Here is an 18,744-nt window from a genome sequence, read left to right as displayed (position 1 = left end):
GTAAAGAACTAAAGGGTTGGTTATTTCTTTCAAAAAATTTTTAAATATCAGTGAGAGGTTCAAGACTGTCCCAACGTCACTCTCACTTTCCAGCACTTCAAAATGGCAGAGAAAGGTCACAGACAGGTGAGGTGTATCTTATGGATGGAGGAGGACAATCACAAACCCACCCAGTGCTTTACCTCTCTGCCCATTTCTCTTAGTTCTGTCAGTACCAGGTTGTGCCCAGAGGATGTGCACTGTGGTCTAGGCCTAAGTTTCAGCGGCAGTGTCCCAGGGCGTCCTCCAACTAGAATGTCTCCCAGTTCCAGGTCCCCCTTCTAGAAAAGCCTCTTTCTAAGCCTCTGCCCTCCTCAAAACATGTCAGTAGTGTCCTGATGCTCAGAGGATAGTGCCCAAATCCTCAGCCTGGGCTCCATCCTGGCCCCAGCCACACTTTTGCCTACCAGTACTACCCGCAGTTCCCCAATGCCAGGTCCTTTGATGCCACATGATCAGTTCATCTGCTTTTCCTCTTCAGCTGGCAACTTCATTCTTCCCGCTGAAATGTCCACCTCTAGGAAGCTTTCCAGGGATTCCCTAGTGGGCTGCTCCAGCATTTATCTGCCCATTGGTTCCAATCATATTTTGTCGAGTCGTGTGTGCCTTCCAGACACACACAAGAGTGTGAGCTCTGTAAGTGTGGGGACTGTACTTACTCAGCAGGAGTTGAAAGAGGGCTTGTTCATGGCCCTGTGCCTGCTGGGACCCTGACGTGATGCCAGGGGTCAGTGCGGGTGGTCATGCAGTATCAGAGGTGCCCAGCGAATACAGAAGACAGGCTGAGAGTAAGCGCTTTGGGGAAACAGTGAGTGAGCACTGAAGAGAAAGTTGAGGAAAAATCAAGGGATCAGAGGAGTAGTTTATTTAGCCCCTTTTATTCGGAAGTCCCTTGACCTCTTCCTATTACTGTCAAATGAAAGAGCCAAAGCACCTGTGTCCTGCTTGTGTGAAGAGGTAGAGGTTTATTGAAATATAAACATTCGAGAACATGTAAGATAGAAAATAACCACAACATATACAGACACTTGCTGCAAGAGGACTTCTGAGGTATTCATCCACTGCCTAGGCTATCCATGTGCTATCACATTTTTTTCCTGGTTAAATACAAGTAAGATGGGGAAGGGGAGGGGACAGAGTGGCCCCGGTCAATGGCTGCCATGTGACCTCAGGGCTGCACCATCCGGAGAGCTCTTCTTGGTCCGGGGCGCCATTCTGGGCGCACTGGCTGGCACGCCTACACTCTGGCTTTCAGGTTGAGACCTTTCTGTTTCCCCTCAGGGCACCGAGGCCTTGCTGAGAGGGTGAGGCTGGGCAAGCTGCCAGGGGAAAGGGAGAGGATCCAACAACCAGGAAGACACAGCACACGGTCCCTGTGTCCTCCGGGTGGGAAGGGTCCATCCTTCGTGACCAAAGTCCTGAGAAAGACACACTGGCCAAATGTCTGTGACGCCTTCAAGTGGGCCCAGCGCCAGCCAACTGGGCTCCTCCCTGACACAGACACCAGACGCCCCTCTCTGCCCAGCCCTGTGCTGGCCTGGTGAGGCCAGGAGAGGGTCAGCCCCCGGCGGATGGGTGTGTGTGTGTGTGTGTGTGTGAGGCCAGGAGAGGGTCAGCCCCCAGCGGATGGGGCTGTGTGTGTGAGACGGTGTGGGGGGCTAGGGGAGAGAGAGGAGATGCAGTCGGTGACGCTGCAGCTCACCAGGCTGAGGCATGTGTTCTGTGCTCAAGTGTCTGATTTCCCTTTCCTTTCCTAGCCAGACTGAGCATGGGGCGTGTGTGGGCTTGGGTCCACCTCGGCCTCCCACCGCTACCGCCGGATGATGTCACAGTGGGCGGGGTTCTAGTGAACACTGCAGAGTGCACTTGACTGACAGGCGAGCCGTGTGTGAGAATCACCTCTTCTTTATGACACAGGAGCAGCCCATTTCACCCCAGGGTCCAAGAGGCGAGACAGAGCTCTCTCAGCATCTCCTCACCCTCTGGGGCAGCTCGACCCCTGCACGGTCCATGGCCTCCATGGCCTGCACCTGCCCTGAGGTGGGAAAGCTGAGTGAAGGGGAGATGCCCTGCCTCTACCCCGGTGAGGGACTGCCCCGCTCTGGTGGGAAATGGGTCAAGGGCCATCCTGACAACCAGTGTGGTTTCAGGACCCAACCTGCGTGAAGGGTCCCTCCATTCCACCTCCTCCTGCCGCTATGATCCCTGAGTCATCTCTCCTGCCACCTCCCCCTCCTCCTCACTGGGGGATCTTAGGGAAGGGCCAGAGGGGCTGGGGTACCAAACCATTTGCTCGGCTTTGGGGGAGATCTGCTTTCATTTCTTTGGTGCTACAGTAACAACAATAAAAATTTTAAAGTAAAAAAACCCACAAAAGTCAGCAAACACATATAAAAAAGATTTCAGAGATGCAAATACTTCCTGAAGAATCAAACATCAACAATTACAAATCTGAGGTATTTCAATGAACCTGACACTGGCAGGTTTAGGGATGTAGGGGCTGAGACTGCCCCCCACCGAGAAGAGGGGGGGGGCCTGAGGGACAAGCAGGCTGTTTCCTGGGAGAGCTGGCCAACAGGGAAGAATGGAGGGGGTGCGTGAGGTCTGGGCGGGTCAGAAAAGGGCCATTGGAGTGGGTGCCAGGGCCTGCTTGGGCCACCCCTGGGGCTCTGCTTCTCCCTCGGCAGATCCCCAGCAGGCCCTGGGTCCTGAGGACTGCCCTTATCAGCCCTTGCTCAGAACCATTAAAAGGGGGTATGGAGCCCTGAGGACTGCTTCAAGACATGAATTTGAGGGACCCACACTCCAAGAACCAAACACGGTAGGCAAGGTGGACTGGGAGGACCCCATCCCATGCTCAGCAGAGAAGGGCCACAGAGGTGTGCTCTTGGCTCCAAGCATCCCCACATGGGAGTTAAAGATGGGGGAACTGAGCAGGGGAAGAGACCAGTGACCCTGGAGTCACAGAAGAAGGCAAGGGAAGAGAAATAAATTAAAGGGGAAGGGGTGTGGAGGGCCTCCAGCCCTGTGTCAGCTTACAGATTGTCAATACACTGTGCCCGGGATGGGAGGGGGCCTGGGAGCTCTGGAGGAAGCTGGACGCCCACAGACCCCACCCAGTTCTCCAGGACAATCCCTGATTGGACAACGCTGCCCTGTCCAGCCCCTCCAGCCTCTCCCTGCCTCTAGAGTACAGCAGGACCTGATGGAGCCTGGGCAGACGGACATGTCCAAACTCTCAACATCTGGCCAAATGGTGTTTGATGTGGGCTCCGTGAGATGAGGTAAATTCTGTGCATCAACTTCTGCCGCTCTCAAAGGGAGAGTGGGGAGTGGGTAGCTGGGTCCTGCCCCTCAGAGGGACCAGCTGGTGGAGGGCTCTGCACTAGGGGTGCCCCGGGATGAGGTAGGACTTGGTGAGCAGTGAGAACTGCTGCTGCTGCTGGAGCTGCTGCCAATGCTCTGGGGGGTGGATCCTGTGATGAGGTGGACTGCAGGTTTCTGGGCAAACAGCACACCTGAGTGAGCGGGGGAAGGGAGAAGGCAGCGTGAGCAGATGGGGAGAGCAGGGATGGGTGTAGGGGTTCAGTCCCTCACCGTATCACTGGTGCCTAACTCTGGGTGAAGCTTCAGGCCAGAGGGTGCACTTGGTGCTGACACTGCCCTGCCAGCAGGTGTGTCTAAGCTGCTGAGGGGGATAGTTATTTTGCTGAAAGGCCCCAAAGGCTCTAAGGGAAGTGTTCCCAGACTATGTTTAGGAAGATTAGAGATGAACCCGTCAAAGAAAGGAGACCTGTGCTTAGAAAGACTGTAATGACAGATACATTTAACTTATGCATGCGTGTGTGCTAAGTTGCGTCAGTGGTATCCAACCCAGTGAAGACCCTTGGTGACCCTATGGACTGTGTAGCCCACCAGGCTCCTCTGTCCATGGGATTCTCCAGGCAAGATTACTGGATGGGGTAGCCATGCCCTCCTCCAGGGGATCTTCCTGACCTAGGGATCAAACCTACGTCTCTTATGTGTCCTGCATTGGCAGGTGGGTTCTTTACCACTAGTGCCACCTGGGAAGCCCTGATTTAGTTTACAATACAATGTTAAAGGCATGGATGGAGTTGATTATGATTCCTTACATTCAGTGACTTTCTTTTAATTAACGAGCCAACCGTTGGTCAAAAAAGGGTTAGACAAGGGGTCTCTATGACTCCGTCACAGGTGGAGGGGGACCTGCCATCCCGTTAGCAGTCCTCAGTCCTCCTCATCCAGAACTACTTTACCTTTGGAACTTTGAGACAACATGAAAGGAAGGCCCCCTGGGAAGGTATTCAGACAGGAGGGAGCCGCACCGAGCCTGGCTGCCAGCCTGCACCTCCCTTACCTGCGTAAGTGGTACCATCGATGTCCACAGACATGCTGATGCTCCCAATGCTGCTCGTGGTTAGGTTCAGTGCTGCCGCCGAGGCCTCTGCTCTGTCCTCTGCTGGGGACAAGGGAGACAGCAGGCCCAGTCAAGCCCTTGGGCATTTCTGTCATCCCCTCTGAGACTTGGCCACCCCCTCAGCCCGGCCGCAGCAGCTTACAGCTGTGTACGGACGTGTTTAGTGCGATTCAACAAACCCTGAGCACTCATTATCCCCAGACGGGGGTGGGGGTGGGTCCAGGATGGGGGGAGGGGTCAGGGTCAGAGATCACCAAGACCAGCCCCATCCACTGAGGACTCGCCTGGCTTCCTCCTTCCCTTAAATAGACTGGGAGGTCCTCAAGGAGGGGATCTGCCTGTCCAGTCCTGTCACTCCCTCTCAATCTGAGCCATCTGCGGTCTGTGGAAGGTGGCAGGCACTGGCCCACCCGAGACTCTGTCCGTTCCTGATGTCGAGAGCCAAGAATTCTTCCAGTTGAACTGCTTCATCTATTAGCCTCTGGCTTGTGCACGACCAGGGGCAGCCGGCCTGAGTGGGGAACAGGGCAGAGCCCTGCTGTCTGGGCCACCATCTCCAGTTTCCTTGGGCTCCTCACGAGAGGAGAGTGGGACAGGAAGGGGCTGCCTGGGAATACGCACAGCTCCCTTCACACCTGATTTTCCCCCAACACAAGCCTGCTCATGTTTGTTCTGAGAGAGAGTCAAGAATGGCAAAGAAAATGTGTGAGGGGAAAAGGGGAGAAAGAGGAATGAGGGGTGTGGGGTGTGTGGCTTCAGGGATGAGAAGGTGGGGCATCTGAAAAATGTGGAGGGCAAGGGACAGATGTCAATTATGCTGCCAAACTTGTATTTCCTCCTCCCTTCCCTCCCGAGGGCCACTGGCTGCCGGCCTGAGGCAGCTCTGGCCCCTTGCTGGGCCTCAGGAGTGGGGCGCAGTCTTTCTTCCAGGTGGTGGGGCACTGTGGGGAACGGTGAACCCTTTAACTGAGACAGATCAAAAGGCAGGAGTGGACAGGGAAGACCCCGCAGCTGGCCCTGAAGGTCTCTGGCTCCTCCTCCTTAACAACTGCTTTTCCTTTTTGCTACAGAACAGGGGATGCCTGAGGAACTGCAGGCACCCTGAAAAATGACCTCAGCTTGGTGAACTGAGGTCTTCATGGCCACTGAATCCCCAGGTGACTCCCTGGCCTCTAGATCCTCCTTGGACTGGGTGAGAGGGCTGGGGGCAGAACCTGGAGGGCCCCCACCCCAGTCCCCAGATGTGAACCTGCCCTGAGTGGAGCCGGGGCCCGGCGCGCAGGCCGCTGCTCACCCCTGCCATTGATCCTGATCTTCATGGGCAGCTGCCGCGCCATGTTGAACAAGTTGCGCTGGAAAGCCTGCTGCACCAGGCGCTGCTCCTCCTCTGACAGCCTGGACACCTTCTTCTCAGGAGGCTCCCCTGACTCCAGCCGCTCCCGCAGCTGTTCCAGGGTGGCTGTCCGGGTACTGGCCTGCTGGCCAGCCAAGGTCACGGGCACAGCCAGGCGATTTGGCACGGGCACGGTGGTCACCGGGACTCCATCACCTGGCAAAGGCACCAGAGCTGGACCCAGCCCACAACCCGCCCTCCCGCCTGAGTCTTGGACCCGGGGAGCTTGGTGCCCCTTCTCCCCCAGGAGCCCTGCAGACCTTTCCTGAGAGGAGTTGCCGGGGATATTCGAGAGCCGCTGGCACTGGTGCCACCACCGGAGCCCAGCCCAAGGATGGGGAAGCGGATCTTGGGTGGGGAGAGGAGGGCAGGGGCCCCGGCAGTGGCGGCGGGTGAGTAGCCAAAGAGGGAGGAACTGTAGCTGGGCCGCCGGCCCTCCCTCCTGTTGCCGTCAATGGCCGCCTGCAGCTCGGCAGGGGAGCTCAAGGCTTTCTTCTCGCACTCGTAGGCATAGAGATATTTCATATACCTGGACGGAGGGAAGGAAGGAAGGAAGGAAGAATCACCCAAAATGCAGTTCCAGGACCACTCTGTGTAAGCTGATGATCCTCTGCAAGGGGCCTCTGTGGGGCAGGCTCTGTCCTCTAGGACAAAGGAGCACAACCTGGTGAACTTGGTGGTAGAGGAACCCCCAGGATAGTGGGATGCCCCAGCCCAGGCCCCCTAACTGCACCCAGGGATAAATGCGGCTGGAACTGGAGTCATGGCTCATCAGGGAAACGGCTAACATCACTAATGTTTCGTGTCTGTGTGGCGCCTTTCCAGTGTCCTGGGAGAAAGGAGAAATGCCATGTTTTGCAATGTCTTTCTGGCTCCTTGATCTTCTAACTGTTCTGAGTCATCTGTTCAGACAGGCGCAACTCTTCCTATTGCATGTAGGCCTAGAAGTGCCGTCCTGCTTCGTGTCAGATGTCCCAAGAAAGCAGTTCTCTACCTAAGAACCTTGGGAGAAAGATAGCTCTGCTGGCTGTCGCTCTGTTCCCAACGTCTGCAGGAACCGTTTCATTGGATAAGACCCTTCTACTTTTCAACAAGGCCTTAACAAGCCACCCAAGCCACACACAGCTGATCCTTCTTTTTCACAGAGCAACATCCTGAGTTCTCAAAGAACAGATTCCCCCCTGGCCCCCATTCTTCAATGCTCCCTCTGCTCCTGCCACCTTTATAATTAACTCAAATGGGTACAAAAACAGGTCACCAATCCCAGTGGAGGCCTGCCTGCTTTCCTCTGGGTAAGCTGAATGTCAAGTACAAAGGGCCAGGCTTAGAGTGGGGGTACTGTGTAGGAGATGATGTCTTGGAAAGATTGTGGACTTCAGAGGCCAAAGTCCAGGTGTGAACCTCAGCCTGCTTACTAGCTGATACAGCCCTGACCAAGCGACCTAGGCTCTGAGACTTAGTTCCTGTTATCTGGGAAACAGGGACAAAACCTACTTGCTGGGGTTGCTGGTGAGATGGAATGAATGAAATGAAACAAAACGGAAAGGTGAAGCGACAGCACACAGGAGACACCTGAGAAAAGGCGCTCTCAGGTTTACTTAGGTGACCGAGGGATTCATCTCAGAAAGCTCCTGGCTCTTTCAGGCATTCCACCCGTCTTGCTCACTGCACGGTGGAATTTCCTTCCTTCCTTGCCTCAAGGTTAATTCCCTCTTGCGAGCCTCAGCCTCCTTTCCGCAGGGCGCGGGCCACTCACTGGGTCCTCAGGGTGAAGGCGGCGCTGGTGATGGACGTGGGCAGGTTCAGGCCTTTGGTGATCTCTCTCCAGATCTTCTTGTTGATGATCTCCACCAGGCCCCCCTTCTCCGTCACCAGCTTATACAGCATGTACAGGTCCAGGATCTGCTTGGCCATGATGGGGATTCGGTTGATGGGGGTCCCTGCGATGGTGCAAGGAGAGAAACAGAGGGCTAGGTCATTTTCAGGCAGAGAAAGAAGACATCTGTGCATGCCCACCTTTTGCTGGAGTTGGAAATATGTTCACAAATCTGCTCAGAAGTGTAATTTGAGTCAAACTCCCAAAGCCTGGAAGCTATCAGACTAGCTGCCAGGTCTCCTCGGGAAGAACAGAAAGACAGGTCCAACTCACAGGCTGCGTGGCCTTGGGTAAAACACATGGCCTTTCTGGGTCTGTTCCTCGCTGTAAATAAGAGAGCCCGACTACATGACTTCAAAGATTTTATTTTTTGCTAGCAATATGACTCCTAATGATTTGGCAACTCAGTCCTCTAGAGCCTTCAGAAGTCATTTGGCTGCCTCCCCAGTGAACTCACTCTTTCCTGACCCCTGCACAGGGGAGGGCCTGTCCCACTGTCCACCTGGACAGCTCCCGGGCTTCTCTTCTGCAGCTCTCAGCGCCATTTATAACCGTGCTTTATTTGCATCCTGCCTTGTTTTCTCCTCATCTCTTCTCCTGCTGCAGGATAGAGAAATGGGTTTTTTTCCTCTCCTGTCCCCACCATGTCAAAGGAGCTGCTGAGCACACAAGTCTCCAAGGGGATGAAAAGCCACTCAACAATTCTCTCCCCCCTAATCACTCCACCCCCTCCCTGGCCTCTAAAAGAGGGAGGGTCAGAGCTGCTTCCGCCCCCTGGCCCCGAAGGGAAGTGACAGGAGTCAGGGACTTGATTAGGAAACCTGGCCCTGAGCAGGAAGGCCCACTAATGAGCACCCAGGGACAGCAGAGAGGGCGGGGCCAGGCCCCTTTCTTGGGCAGCCAGGATGCTCGTCAGGAGGCGTGATGGATGACTGTCATTTGGCAGCCCCGGGATTAATGATCTGGAGGTCAGAGGGGAGAATTCCAGCGGGAAGGGTCACCGTCCGGGGCACAGTATGAGACTTGTTGCCTTTTGATGGCAAGTCCTTTTACTGTACACCGGCTGTTCCTCCTCTGCCTTGCCCGCCCCCCCCACTCCGGCTTGCTGCGGTCTCACTGACTGCCTGGTGGACGTCAGGCCAGCTTGATTAGAGAAGGGCTGTTTGTTTCAGCTCCTCCTGCTTCTTTCCCCTCAAGGAATGGCATTTTCATCTCAGTCCTAGCACACTGCCCTCGCTCTTTTTATAGGGTAATTCAAGACAGAGTGGAGTGGAGGCTCCCACGATTATGAGGAAGAAGCAGTGTGAGCGCAAACACATGGCATTGCTGTGGTGGTCCCAGGCCTCTTTCCTCAGTGTAGGGGGCAGCTACAGGTCCTGAAGACCTTTGTGCTGACAAAGGCCATGGAGTTAAATTCAAAGGATCACTGGTAAAATGTCAGGACTGCCGGCATGCTCCTAAGACACAACAGCGCACATGCTGGTTAACTTCTCCCTGTGCTGTTCTGGACAGAAGACTTCATTCCTGTCATAAGTACAGAAGTCTCACGTAACAAAATTGGTCTCCCGGCAGGACAGGGCTAAGGTCTCCCTCCTCTGCAGCCGGTCTGCCCGAGCCTTCATGTCCTTGCCTTGAGAGTCTGGGAGGACCACTTCCAAGGTTCCCTCCCACAGGACCCCGAAGCTCTCAATTCCAGAAGCTTCCGGAACATCTTTACATGTGACCCATTCACTTCCAAGTCAGATGTTCACACTCAGCTCCCCTTCATCCCCTAGGCAAGCTCCCTTTTCCCATCCCTGCCTCTTCATCCAGCAATACCATCGCTCTGAGAGGTCTTGGGCAGGAACCTCTGAGGGAGACTGCTCTTCTTCTCTCTCCCCCACCTTTAGGTTGCCTGGAGGCTCACTGATTCCTCCTCTGAGGCACCTTTCAAAGCTCGCTTGCTCTCTGCAGCCATCACCCTGGGCCAGGCCCTCACTGGTTCCCCATTAGATGTCCCAGCAGCCTTGAATAAATGCGCTCAACCTGCATGCTACTGCCAGACAATCTGATGAAAACACCACTTTCACCCCATTACTCACTTCCTAGTTTAAAAAACCCACAATGACTCTAATTGCCAACCCAGCCCACCTCACATGTTCAATATCATGACTCAGGTTCCCGAACACTCCTTAGAAGATTGTGTGTGTGTTACTTGCTCAATTGTGTCTGACTCTTTGCGACCCCATGGATTGTAGCTCACCAGGCTCCTTTGTCCATGGAATTCTCCAGGCAAGAATACTAGAGTGGGTTGCAGTCCCTCCCCCAGGGGATCTTCCCAACCCAGGGATTGAACCCTGGTCTCCTGCATTGCAGGCAGCTTCTTTACCATCTAAGCCACCAGGGAAGCCCCCACTTAGAAGATTATGTATGATGTGTTTCAAGCACATCCCAATAACTTACTCTCAATCAGCTGGGTCTTCTCACCCTTACCCCACAATCCAACTTCTTTCTCCTCTACTTTTTGGGTTTTACTCTTCATCAACTCTAAAATGATGTGATCAAATCCTCCTTATACAGGCCTTCAATGTTCACTCTCTCCAGCAATAACTTTCTAACTACCTTGGTTCGAATATATTTCTTTCCTCTCCGAATTTCTATTAAAACCACAAGTTCTGCAAATAATTACATATATTTCACTTATGCTCATCTGGTATCCCAGGAGGATTGTAAGCTCCATGAAAGCAGGGACTGTTTTTTCCTTCATCACTACCATGCACATTAAACAAACAACGTGCTTCTCAGAGCCAAAGCAACCAGTTCTGTGCTAACCCAATGGGGAATATTAAATGCATTTCCCTCCCTGTCAGTGGTGTGCCCGCCTGGGTCTGTCACTAGCTCTAAGTGTCTAATGCTGACAGCCCTGAACAGAAGCCACCCTCTCTTCTCAGATACTGGCAGATTCATGAGTGTCACGACCTTTATTAAACAGACTAGGGAAGTGAGGACTCTAGTGGTTCAGCCCTTGACGCCTGAGTCCTACAGTAAGAGGACCAGCAGCACAGGAATGGATGGAGAGCTGGGGATTTTGAGAAGGTAAAGAAACCATGAAGTCATTCAGTGGGGCCATAGAGAAGGGGAGACAAGTGTCAAAGAGGGGAAAGTGGCTGGGTCTGAGATATACACAGAACAGGCATGGCTGAGTGAGTGACCACCAAGCTGGGCTTGCCCAGATGAGGGTGTGCCATCCTTCAGAAGTGTTCCCTTGGAGAGCCAGCTACCCCATGGCTTTGGAACTCCACTTGCGAATAGCTTTCAGAGTTTATACCATTTTCATCTGATTCTCTCTCCAAGGTGGTAGACCTTCAAATATAAGGGTATGTTTTACTTGTAGAAACAGTCATTCAAGGAAACAGGCCAGGAAAATAGGATGAAGTGAGCAGGCGGTTTATACTGATTTTGTGTGAACATGAGGTGTGGCCATAAAGCATGACAGATTTCCTCGTGTGGCTCAAACTGCCTCTGAAGGCAACTCCCCAGGGAGGAATTATAGATTCCCTCAGAGCAGTCACTGGACTAAATGTCTAGTCATTTGAGCTGACTTCTTTCAAAGACAACATCACAGATGTGGAAATGTCATTACAAATTCGCCTCTTTATAGTCACACAGCAAGTGACTGCATTAGGCTGGGAGTTGCTCGAGGACCTGGGAAACAGGCAGATACAGGACCTGAGAAGACGAGGAAGGAGCAAAGTGGCATTCTGAGTCCCCAGAGTGACCCCTCCCCAGCACTGCTGGAGAGAAACCACACCAGGGCTGCTCTGCCACCCAGCCCCACTCTGGGCACACGGGGGTCATGGTTTCTCTCAGCGGGGCCCCTACTGCCTGGCCAGGCACCCCAGTTTCAGGAATCGGCAGGTAAGAGGAACAGGCGTTTTCCTCCTCATGGATGGCCCTCCACAAAACCCCTAAAAGTAGCATCCAGAGCAGGTGGGCCCTCAGTCCCACCAGAAACAAAGCTGACCGTATCCTGCAAGCCAACTTTAAACGACATCATGGCTTTCTCACATTAAGCAGCCAATCCGGACATAAAACCTGCCCTGGCTTTGATTCTTTCGACAACTAAGAGAGAAGCAAGGTCCTCAGGCTGGTCTCGCTCTGTGGTCTGCCCTGTGCTTAGTGGGCCTAGTAGCCATCTCCCTTGTCCCAAAGAGACTCAACTACAAAAAGAGGCGGAGAAGACCTTTTAGCTGAGTTTCCCTCCCTGAACAAGAAAAAAAAACAAAAACATCATACTGGGGGGTGGGGATGGGGGATTGACATATTCAGGCCTCAGTTTCCCTGTCTGGCTGAAGCAGGGAATTTGGACTAGACGACTTCTAGCTCTAAAGTCCTATGAGTCTAGGAATAAAAACTCGAAGTTCAAGTCCATAAGCAATGCCTCTTCCCCCAGCCTTGGGGGGAAGTGGGGGAGCTTCTGGCCCACCCTGTGGGCTGGATTACATCTTACTCTAAACAGCCTCTCCACCTGAGAGACAGCAGGCCTCAGTCCACAATAAAAGCCAAAGCAACCTGCAGAGAGCCAGGAAGGAAGCCAGCAGCCACTGCAAAGCATTCTCCATGGGTCACCAGGATCGGCCCTGCAGGGGGCCGAATCCCTGCCCCCATTATGCCTCCCAGAGTGGGCGGGAGCACGTTTCGGGAAACCCTGTGGGCTGTCAGTCACTGCTATCAAAGCAGGAGCTTGGATTGAGGGTAATTAATCATGGTCCCTCTGACAGCAATCCAGGGCCTTATCTGTACCCCAAGAAATGCCGCTGGTCTCCAGTTCCCTCCTCAATAAAGGAGACTGACAGTTCCAACAAAGAGGCCCCTTATCAGATTTCAGCCAGGGAGCCTGACGCAGCCCTAGGGAGATGCGGAAAAGGCTTTCATGAGGCTGGGACCCAGGGAAGCTGTTGGGGGCTCCGGGGGCTTTAACCCTTGGAGGTGGGAATGCCGCTGGGCACTGGCACTTATGCTGCTATCCAGAGCCCTCAGCACAGATGGAGCCAAACAAAACCTGCTCCTGGTCCTCGGCTCTCCTCCCTGGCACTGAGACTGTGGAGACACAGCTGAGTAGGGACGAGGGCAGAGCGGGGAGATGGTCTCCTTGAGCATGGTGGGCATGTTAGGGGAGGACCACTTCCTCCCCACCATGGAGAGTGGGCACATTCCAGGGATGACCAGAAGTAATTGGGGGCAGGGACCCAGGACAGAGCTGTCCCAGGACAGAGGCGCATGGCTGCCTTCCTGCCTACTGGTCAGGGGTGAGAGCCCAGGACCCAGGGTGTGGCCCTGCCCAGGACCCTCGCTGCTTTTCCTGACTTTGAACAAGATCATTAATCATTTCCACAGCATGTCAAGAGAGCTGGGAGCCTGCAAGAGTTAAGTCCCCAGTTAACCGGGAATGCAGAGAGCAGGTAAGCCTCCTGCTTACTCCTCTGCATATTAATTCCTGCCCAGCTCTAGTCTTGCACCCCAGGAACAAGTAAGGGAATGATTGGTGGTATTTCCCCCCCTGACTTGCTAATGTAGAAAATATTTCCCACTGGGAAACTAGGCAGCAGAGTGTGGTGGTGTGCCATGCAGTGTGGAGCTGAGTGTTCTACAAGTCAGGGCAGAGCAAGGATGCGCAGATATCCCGATACTGGACTGGTCCTACACGTACCCTTCAGCCCTCTACCATGATCTCTCACTAAGGAGAGAGATGAGTATCTTAAGGATACAGCCCATCAGATCTTTTCTGCTGTGTACACCCCACTATCCATCGCTCATAGCAAAATACAGAACATTTCCAGCACTCCAGAAAACTCTTTCATTGTGCTTCCCAATCAATACCCGCTTCCCAATCAATACCCACTCCCCATCACACTCAGAGGTAACCATTATCCTGATATGTATCACTATAGGTGATTTTCTTGAACTTTACACAAACCGAAGAATGCAGTATATATAGTTTTCTGTGAATGGCTTCTTCTGTTACACATTAGGCCTGTGAGAGCCATCCCAGCTGTGTACAACAGTAATTCATTCTTTGTTATTGCTGTGTGGTATTTACTCCACTGGAGGACTATGCCACCATTTAGTTGTCCATTTTACTATTGATGGACATTTCAGTTCTTTCCCGTCTTTGCCTATAATGAATGGTGTTTCTATGAATACTCTTGCGTGTGTCTTTTAGTGAACCAGAGCTTTCATTTCCATTGGGGATACACCTGGAGGTTGAAATGCTGGGTAATAGGGTTGGCATTCATTTAGCTTTAGCAAACACCACCAAACAGATTTCCAGTAGTGATACCCATTTATAGTCCCACCAGCAATGAATGGAGTTCTGGAGGCACCACGACCTGAGAGGCTAATTGCAGACCCATGACCCTTCTTGATACTCTACCAACTGCTTTAGGTGAAGTTTAATAGCACATGCAGCCTTGTACTCTACCATGTCCGATAATAAAATTAGGGCTATGGCGGTGCTGTTTCCTCCCATAAAAACTACGCTCAGAGAAGAAAACTAAGGAGTTAGAAGGAGGTGGACCGTCAGGTCTTCTTTGCTTCGCCTGCTGCTGGTCAACAGACCGCCTGAGTGTCCAGGAGAAGGGTGGAGGGGTGACTGGGGAGAGGCCCAACAACTCAAGGCCATTGTCCCTGAGCAGTGCATGGCTGTCTGAGCTTCCGTTGCCCATCTGTGCCTCTAGCCTCTCAAGACCTAGTAGATGTTCCCACAGTGTAAGTGGGTCAAACTCTCACTTCAGACTTTCCCTACACCAATCCTTGGATGGTCTACTGAATACTGGCTCACTTTGGAACAAAGGAGGCCAAACTATCAGTCTATGGAATTCTCCAGGCCAGTGGGTAGCCTTTCCCTTCTCCAGGGGATCTTCCCAACCCAGGGATTGAACCCAGGTTCCCCACATTGCAGGCAGATTCTTTACCAGCTGAGCCACAAGGGAAGCCCAAAAATACTGAAGTAGGTAGCCTATCCCTTCTTCAGCGGATCTTCCTGACCCAGGAATCAAACTGCGGTCTCCTGCATTGCAGGCAGATTCTTTACCAACCAAGCTATCAGGGAAGCCCTCAACCCAGTTTTACCAAGTGCTAAAAGTACCAATAAATGATTTTGAAGGGGAAAAGGCTTCATTTAAAGACAATAATGAGCTACTCGAATTAATCATGCCTTTCAAAAACCAGTGATCTCTTCCTATTATCATGGATAACTGGTAAGTAATAAGGTATTTAACAGTGGGGACATGGGGCTTCCCTGGTGGTCCAGTGGTTAAGAATCCACTTTGCAACGCAGGGGACACAGGTTCAATCCCTGGTCCAGGAAGATTCCACATGCCTTGGGGCAGCTATGCCGTGTGCCATGTCTACTAACACTGGTGCTCTAGAACCTGAGAGCCTCAACTACTGAAGCCTGTATGCCCTAAAGCGTGTGCTCTGCAACGAGAGAAGCCATTGTAATAAGCAGCCAGTACACTGCAATTACAGAGCAGGTCCCGCTCGCCACAACTAGAGAAAGCCCACATATGCAGCAATGAAGACCCAGTGGAGCCAAAAAAAAAAAAAGTGGGAGGGGAACCTTAGTACTAGAACATCAGCTACCACCTGGGGAGAGAAAAAGATCTAGCCTAAAACAAAGGATTAATCCTGAAACAAAGATTTGTATTTTGGACTTTCATTTGGGGATAAAATTGGAAAACGAAGCCCCAAAAGCCTATTTTATCTGACAAAGACAAACATATTTTAGTCTATCAGGCAAAGTGTCCATGGCACAGACGATTTACTGCAAGGTACAAAGAATATACGAGGAACTCCCTCCACCAAGAGGCAAAGCAATATATGTCACGAACATTTCCTTGCCTGAGATGGATAGATAAGCACACAACAGAAGGAAAAACACTCAAATTGCACTTTGAGGCAGACCAAGCCCTTTTCCCACAGTAAATTCTTTGTATATACACATCAAAAACAGATCCAACAATCCATTTGGGAAAACCAAGGTCAGTGTGCAGCCTTGAACAGAACTGGTGGGGGAGGGAGGGCAGTTCTCCGGTGAAGTCCTGACAAAACTTGTCTTCCACGTGACCAAGCAGGTCCTCTATCTGGTGTGCCAAGCTGGGACAGGGGCTGGGGGAGAGATCCTCACTTGTGGGCACTTGGTTAGGGGGCCCATGATGCTACTGTCAGGGCTTTTCCCGTGCCCCCCTAATCCTGCCTTGACAGACGGCAGCCTCTGTGCCACTGTGACCCGTCACATCTGCCCTTCCCTGAGAGACAGGCTGTCTTACCCTGAGATGAACACTATTCTTGCATGAAGACCTGTGCCCCATGTTTATCAGCTAGATGCTGTCAGACCCTCCCAGGCCCTGACCTGTGCAGGTGGGCCACAGTCCCTGTGGGGCTTAGAAGGCTGAAGGAGAGCAGAGGCTTGTCCACTGCCCCAATGGAAAGTGATGGAGCTGCTGGTGCTAGGGGCCAATGGAAAGTGATGGAGCTGCTGGTGCTAGGGGCCAATGGAAAGTGATGGAGCTGCTGGTGCTAGGAGCCAAGTTTCTCCAGGGCAGTGCTGGTGAGAGAAAGAATCCTGGCCTGGGGATGAGGAAACCATGTGCTAAAGCGGCTCCATGGCCTCAGGGGAGTCATTTGACCTGGGGGCCGTTCTTCACGGCTACTGTGATAACCTTTGCTCTCTCTATGCCACAGAGGTGGAGCTACGGGGACCAGCAGATCAGATCATGGGTTGAAAGGGTTCTGTAAAGTACACAGGGTAACAATAATAAAATTAACAGCAAAATCATCTTCCTCCTCTTGAAATCATACTTCTGCTTCACTGCCTGGGGAACAAGAGAACAAGCTCTTCTTCCCCAGTGATGAGGGAAGAATGTTCATAAGCCTTTGCTTATGAGACTTCCAAATCAGCACCTGCCCCCCTTGCTCTTCGTACCCCCTGGAACATCTACCAGGGAATAAATAACACCTCAGAAATCACCCACAGTGAGCTAAATTAGTCAAAGAATTTTATTTACAAATGTTTGGCGTTTTTTTTTTGACAAAAAAAGGTGTATGTATGTGTTTTACACACACACACACACACACACACACCCCTGTATGTACACATGGCAAAAGGAGAGAAAAAGGGGGCATCGGAGTTCCGAAATCTAACCCATCTTTCTATAGAAACGTTTGTGTGGGAAGCACAAGCAAAAGAAACTTGTTTAGTTCAGTTTGGCTTCACTCAGCAAAAGAAGAAACACATGATTCTGCAAGGAAAGGAGTGAAGCATTTGGTTTGGCCGGGGGTGGGGGTGGGGGTGGTGTAGGTGGGGCTCCCTGGTGTAGTTTTTACACAACTATTTTGATAGAAAACTGCTCAAGGGGCTTTTCTTCTATTTTGGTTATTGAGGGTGGCTCATTGTTTGCCCACAGCTCAACAGACACATAATACAGAACAGAGAACTTGGAAGAAACTTTCAGACTGACTCTAACTGAAACCTTCTCTTTTTAGAGACAAGGAAACTGTGGCCCTCGGAAGAGGAAGGATTTGCTCAGGATGGATGCTAGCCCTGGCTTCACCCGCCTCAGTCCGCATGCCTCCCCACAGGCTGCAGCAGCCTTTCCGAGGCAGGCAGGACACAGGTGCCAGACTGGGCACTGCCTTGGCCTCTTCTCAAGTGCCTTTTGGGGCAGCTTGCTCTGCTGGGGGCGGGGGGGGGTGGTGGTGTCATGAGGGTGCAAGTCACCCGGTCTGGCTTAGAAACCAAGGTGCCTCAAGCTGAAAGGCCCATCTGCTGCAGTCAATTCACTCAAACACGTTAACAAGCCGGAGAGACCCAGCACAAAGCAGCAGTTATGGCCAGGCCCTTCTCCCACTGCACAGCCATTTTATCACCTGCAGTTGCAGTCATTTGGGGCCGTGGGCTGGGTGCCACCTCCCTGGGAGCCTGGTCCACTTAATCTGTGGTGTAGCTTCTGTGTCAAAGCTGCCCAGCCCACTCACGGCCCAGGTGGGCATCACTGGGCCTTTCAGACTCAGGCTGCTTCCTGGGCCTCCTGAAATCAACTGCTTATCCTTCACTTAATCTGTGGTGTAGCTTCTGTGTCAAAGCTGCCCAGCCCACTCACGGCCCAGGTGGGCATCACTGGGCCTTTCAGACTCAGGCTGCTTCCTGGGCCTCCTGAAATCAACTGCTTATCCTTCACCTTAGCTCTGGAGGATGAGCTGTTGACCCACTGCCAAGGTCTATGAGGCTCTTCCTTGCACCCAGCCAGCTAACACGAGTGGGCTCCCGAGTGCCTCAGACTCCAATTTGGGAATGACAAATAAGTCTCAAATGTCTAGGGGTCCTTGGTCTCACCATTCTGCAAAGAGGAAAGACAGCAAGCTTCATATGGTTAGAAGCGCAAACTGCTCCCAGTCCCCTTGAACCACTCATTCTAAATTTAGACCATCAGACATGAGTCTTCCGGGGAGGAGATCACTGTGATTTTAAAGGGAACAACCTAACCTCCACAGTCTCCCTGCCTCAGTCTTCCCTCTTCAGCCCAGCTACACACTGCTTGCCACAGGGAGCTTCCTGAAAGCACAGCTCTGGTGACACTCCCCGGGTGTTCCCTTCAATAACTCGGCTATGTCACAGACTGGAGGGCTACCTTCTTGGCCAAACACAGCTCTTCACAATCTGATGCCACCTGATTCATCTAGGCCAGACAAGGGTTCTTCCAGCCATGTCTGGACCACACACACACCAGTGCATTTCTGCCTCCACTCTTCCCATGCTGGAGCTACAGCAACTCTCAGGTCCCTACCTGCCAGCCTTGGATGGGGACCAGCACCCACTCGTCTGGCCCTCAGCTACAGGCGGGAAGTTCCTCCCATTGCCTGGCACAGGCCCTGCCATCCTCAGGTATTGCTCTCTGAGTGGAGCTAAGATGATTCCCCAGAAGAGTTTCTCTACAGAAGAAATTTTTGATCTTCAAC

At 52.6% G+C, this 18,744-nt stretch overlaps 1 protein-coding gene across 8 annotated transcripts in view; it reads right to left on the bottom strand.

Moving 5' to 3' along the window:
- Nucleotides 1–981: 981 nt before the first annotated feature.
- The window catches only part of ARID3B (AT-rich interaction domain 3B), a 49,075-nt gene continuing 31,312 nt past the window's right edge, over nt 982–18,744 (bottom strand). Inside the window, exons 5-9 of one of the 8 annotated variants that reach the window (XM_081549452.1) lie at nt 7,627–7,810; nt 6,131–6,399; nt 5,772–6,026; nt 4,418–4,519; nt 982–3,557 (exon numbers count right to left, since the gene is read on the bottom strand). In XM_081549452.1, coding sequence (XP_081405578.1) covers nt 3,394–3,557; nt 4,418–4,519; nt 5,772–6,026; nt 6,131–6,399; nt 7,627–7,810 — 974 coding nt within the window. In that variant the 3' untranslated portion in view covers nt 982–3,393. The remainder of the gene's footprint in view (nt 3,558–4,417; nt 4,520–5,771; nt 6,027–6,130; nt 6,400–7,626; nt 7,811–18,744) is intronic. The other 7 variants (XM_081549455.1, XM_081549451.1, XM_081549457.1 and 4 more) reach the window with 7 other exon arrangements.

This window comes from Giraffa tippelskirchi, chromosome 12, assembly GCF_054371585.1.
Source record: "Giraffa tippelskirchi isolate mGirTip1 chromosome 12, T2T-mGirTip1v1.2.pri, whole genome shotgun sequence".
Classification (NCBI taxonomy): domain Eukaryota; kingdom Metazoa; phylum Chordata; class Mammalia; order Artiodactyla; family Giraffidae; genus Giraffa; species Giraffa tippelskirchi.
Note: the sequence above shows the minus strand (reverse complement) of the source record. Positions and strands in the feature narration are given on the sequence as shown.